We start from the raw sequence: 5,000 nt of genomic DNA, 5'->3' as shown, positions 1-5,000 counted from the left end.
TGAGAAATAGACACTTGGGAATGGATATTGTATGAAGAGTTGATTGTGCCGACAGCACTCTATGGGGCAGAAACATGGAACATAAGAGAAGAAGAGTATAAATGAGTTTGAGATGAAATGCCTGAGAAGTTTGGTAGGGGTTACTAGGCTGGATAGGGTGAGAAACGAGGAGGTGAGGAGGAGAGCGGAAGTGAAAATGAGTTGGGAGATAGGGTTGATGAAAGAGTATTAGCATGGTTTGGACAGGAGTGGATGGAGTGAATAGGAGGGGGCGACCAAGGATGAGATGGATAGATGGGGTAAAAGGGGCCTTGAGAAAGATGGGGATGTCTATTGAGGAAGGAGTGGAGAACACAGAGGATAGGGGTGAGCGGAGAATGGTTGTGTATGGAGGATGCTGTGATACATGGAATGGAGTGGGTGAGGGATGGAGGAGTTAGGGAGTCGTTATGTTTGAGTGATATTTTGACGCAGTCCGAAGGGATTTCTCCCCGTCATCTCTTTTTCTGCATGAGGGGACGGAGAGAGGGTTCGTCGATTAAATGAAGGGGTCATGTTGTGGATGTGCTGTGGATGTGCCTTTGACTACTGCAGACAAAGGAGGTGGAGTGGTGATCTTAAACAAGAGTGACTACATTAGCAAGATGGAAGAACTCCTAGGAGATACTGACACATGCAGCACATAGCGAATAGGTCAAGAACTGGTAGAAGCCAAGAAGTTCAATTAAGACGTCAGGAGAGTGTTGAGAAGATCGGAAAAAGGCAAAAAAACTACTATACCTCTTTGAAGAGTTCCCCTGAGACCCATCACATCAGGGATAGGAAGTGCCCCACATAGACTGGCGAAACATCTTGCCAAACCATTGTCATCTTCTCTGGGCAAGATAAGTGGTACTCACCTCAAGAATTCAACAGACCTAATTGATAGACTAAAAGCAGTAGACTTTAAAGATAAAATTTTGGTAACTGCAGATGTTATATCCTTATTTACACACGTTCCAATATCTGGTGCCATTAATGCAGTGAAAGAAGTGCTTGACTATATCGATGAGAGTGACCTACCATTGAACAAAAGAGACTATATAAAACTGATTGAATTGTGCTTTAATTTCGGCTCATTTAGTTTCAACCAACAAGAGTTTCGACAACATGAAGGTCTTCCTATGGGTTCACCATTGAGTGCTGTGGCAGCTTCGTTGTTTATGGAGACCCTAGAAAAGGATCATTACAGTAAAATAATCGATAGTGATTCAAAGTGGTATCGTTACGTCGACGACTGTCTAATCGTTACACACAAAGATACAAACACGGACCTTCTACTACAAAAGCTGAATGAAGTCCATAACAAAATACAGTTCACCACAGAAAAAGAAATAGACGGTTCTTTACCATTTCTCGACACGGTCATCATGAGAACAGATGAGAGCGTGAAATTCAAAGTATACAGAAAACCTACAAATAAGGATGATTTCATTCACTTCCTAAGTGCGCATGACAGAAAAACAGAAACGGGTGTAGTAATAGGATTCTTTCTACGAGCTCTGAGAATATGTAGCCCAGAATTCCTCGAGAAAGAAATCAATTATGTGACTGACGCGTTCACAAAATAGGGTTTTCCAAAATGTTTATTAACGTCTTTACTAACTAAAGCTAAAACGATCAGAGAAAGAAATGAAAAAGAAAAAGACATTTTGAACAATCGTTACCTAGTAGTCCCCCTTTCCAAATTCACAGACGAGTTAGGACTAGCATTAATATCCTCTGGCTTAGCCATCGTGAGTGACGCAGGTAAGAAGATAGATGACTTGACGAAAAAGAAAAAAGAAGATCAATATGACTACGGAAGTATTGTTTATAAAATTCCATGTAGTGTTTGTGAACATTCTTACTTCGGAGAAACACAGAGAGAATTAGAGAAAAGGCTCAGCGAACACAGAGTAGATGTCAGATACCGTCGCGACACTAGTGCATTAATCACATTAAAGAAAAGAGTCATTTACCGAAATGGGAGGCAGCAGAAATACTATAAGAAAACTTAACCAGATAGAAAAGGAAAGTACTTGAAGCACTGTATATTGCTACCAACGAAAATACAAATCAAAGAACGGGTGACATTAAATGGACAAAAGCCACCGCAGCTGTAGCAACAGCAAATAGGACAGTACGCCATCGAGTAGAAACAAAAACCCCTCAATAACGACCAATATGACAAAATCCCCAATATACAGAGACGACCCTGGGTGAGCTCCCCGAAGCTCCTCACAGTGCCCCGTATATTGTTTGCCTTGTTTTCTCTTTAACACATTATTTCTCTGAAGAAGCCTATTTGTGCGAAACTTGTCAGAAATTAACTTGGATTCTGATTTGTCTTCCTCGCCCACCTTCACCATATATAATATATATATATATATATATATATATATATATATATATATATATATATATATATTTATATATATGTGTATGTATATATATATATGTATATATACATATATGTATATATATGTATATATATATATATACATATATATATATGCATATACATTATACATATATATGTATATATATACATATATATGTATATATGTATGTATATATATATATATATATATACACACATATATATATATATATATATATCTATATATATATATGCATATACATGTATTTACATTGTGTGTGTGGTGTGTGTGTGTGTGTGTGTGTGTGTGTGTGTGTGTGTGTGTGTGTACATATGTACATATGAACGACTATTCCTTTGGGATTTGAACCTAGGCCGTGCATTACGGGACAAGGACGCTACCATTTGCTCCACGACAGATTCCTAACCAGCTTCGTTTACGCAACCTCTGAGTTATTAATGGCATCGCACTAGTCTCGTAGTACACGCCATAGGGTTCGAATCCCACGGAAGAGTCATTCATGTATGGACGTGTATATAAAAACATGTATGTAGAAATATTTAAAAACACGTGTATGTGTGTGTGTGTGTGTGTGTGTGTGTGTGTGTGTGTGTGTGTGTGTGTGTGTGTGTGTGTGTGTGTGTGTTTGAGTGTGTGTGTGTGTGGCCGTGTGTGTGCATGTGTGTCTGTATGTGTGAGTGTGTGTAAGTTTCACTACCAAGGTCTTGGATCACGAGTTGGACTCGTGATGGACAACTATTACCCTCCCGGATCAGCTTATATATACCTCGGTCTGTTGGTAATGCTGTGACTTTAACACACACGCACGCACACGCACACACACACACACACACACACACACACACACACACACACACACACACACACACACACACACACACACACACACACACACACACACACACACACACACACACACACACACACACACACACACACACACACACACACACACACACACTCACACACACACACGACTACCTCTCCACCTGCACAGACGGGCCCGCACGCTCCCCCAGTTTATATAAACCCCAATTATCGAGACAATTAATCTCCAATGGCCATAGCGTACACGGGGCCGCCCTGGCCTGCTCGGCAGATAGCGGGGCAGGCGAAGGCGTCTTTGCGATTAGGTGAGCGATACTTCGAGATACTGCGAACTCATAGGTTCTTCAGACGCCGCGCGATAGGGGTGGGCCCGTGTCGCGGCGACTTCGGGTTCGGGGGTGGGTTTGGGTGGTTTGGGGGAGGTGGGCTCATGTCGCGACGGAGAGGGATGATGGGTGTTGTTACCGAGAAGCAGTGGAGAGTGTCTGTACACCCAAGCCTTCCATATGTACATGTTCGTATCAATTTCTTACCAACCTGTCCTACGATGATTATAATTGGTCGTTATCTAGGTACTGTGAAGAGGTCTTGCCTGTTTTTGTAGATTCACTGGCGCTACCTATCAAGTTTTGTGTTAATTTTATATGGCCAGGTATTGGGACAAGTTTACCTTTTGTATGCAGTATGACTTCTGATTGTGCTTCTAACATACTTAGTGATTTTGTAACTGTATTGGCTTTTATTCCCCCATTTTTCTGAATACAACAGTCACCTGAGGTGACTGTGTTCGCGTCCCTATAAGAGAGGGTTGGGTATCAGAAGTGGTGGGGTGTGGGTAAGCTGATAATTGTATAGTGATTGTGTGTTGAGCCTTGAGGATCCAGTGCAAGACCGACAGTTTATACCTTGGGTGGTGATACAACCTCTGTACCTCATCACGGTGGCTTGATCCACCTCGGTAAAGTTGTTTGTATAGTGTGGTTGTGAATAATCTTAAACCTATTATATTAATCAGTTTGTTCTAAAAACAAAAATGAGAGGGTATATATATATATATATGTATGTGTGTGTGTGTGTGTGTGTGTGTGTGTGTGTGTGTGTGTGTGTGTGTGTGTGTGTGTGTGTGTGTGTGTGTGTGTGTGTGTATGTATATCTATATATATATTATATATATATGTTATATATATGCACATATATATATACATTATATATATATATATATTAATATACATGTGTATGTATATATATATATATGTGTGTGTGTGTGTGTGTGTGTGTGTGTGTGTGTGTGTGTGTGTGTGTGTGTGTGTGTGTGTATGTGTGTGTGTGTGTGTGTGTGTGTGTGTGTGTGTGTGTGTGTGTGTGTGTGTGTGTGTGTGTGTGTGTGTGTGTGTGTGTGTGTAAAGAGAGATAGAGAGTGGTACAGAGAGTAATCTGAAAGTTATAATCGATATTGTACAATATTACTGACATGTTAGGGATAGCATTGACGTCATGTAGAGGAGACAATTGGATTGAGACAAAATATTTTGTCAATGATATTGATCTGTAAGAGTTGCTAGGTTTGAGTGGGGAACTACTATGTGTGTACTGATTGTGAGGTGTTTAGTAAATCTCAGAGAGTATTCTAAGTCTGTTCGTCATTATAAATGAAGAGATGAGGAGTCAGAGATGTGTCGGTGTGACTAAAGGTGATATAAGGAGAGGAGGTCAAAGTCGTGTAGGTATGGGTTGGTAAGACGTGTACAG

General features: G+C 40.7%; 1 protein-coding gene across 1 annotated transcript in view; it reads left to right on the top strand.

Annotated features, from left to right (window-relative positions):
* Positions 1–4,052, top strand: part of LOC143025928 (uncharacterized) — a 5,633-nt gene extending 1,581 nt beyond the window's left edge. Inside the window, exons 2-3 of the mRNA XM_076185910.1 lie at positions 817–1,439; positions 4,020–4,052. Of these exons, the coding sequence (XP_076042025.1) occupies positions 817–1,439; positions 4,020–4,052 (656 nt within the window). The remainder of the gene's footprint in view (positions 1–816; positions 1,440–4,019) is intronic.
* The last annotated feature ends 948 nt before the right edge of the window (positions 4,053–5,000 follow it).

Source organism: Oratosquilla oratoria, chromosome 6, assembly GCF_046742065.1.
Source record: "Oratosquilla oratoria isolate Oo_2021 chromosome 6, ASM4674206v1, whole genome shotgun sequence".
NCBI classification, from domain to species: Eukaryota; Metazoa; Arthropoda; class Malacostraca; order Stomatopoda; family Squillidae; genus Oratosquilla; species Oratosquilla oratoria.
Note: the sequence above shows the minus strand (reverse complement) of the source record. Positions and strands in the feature narration are given on the sequence as shown.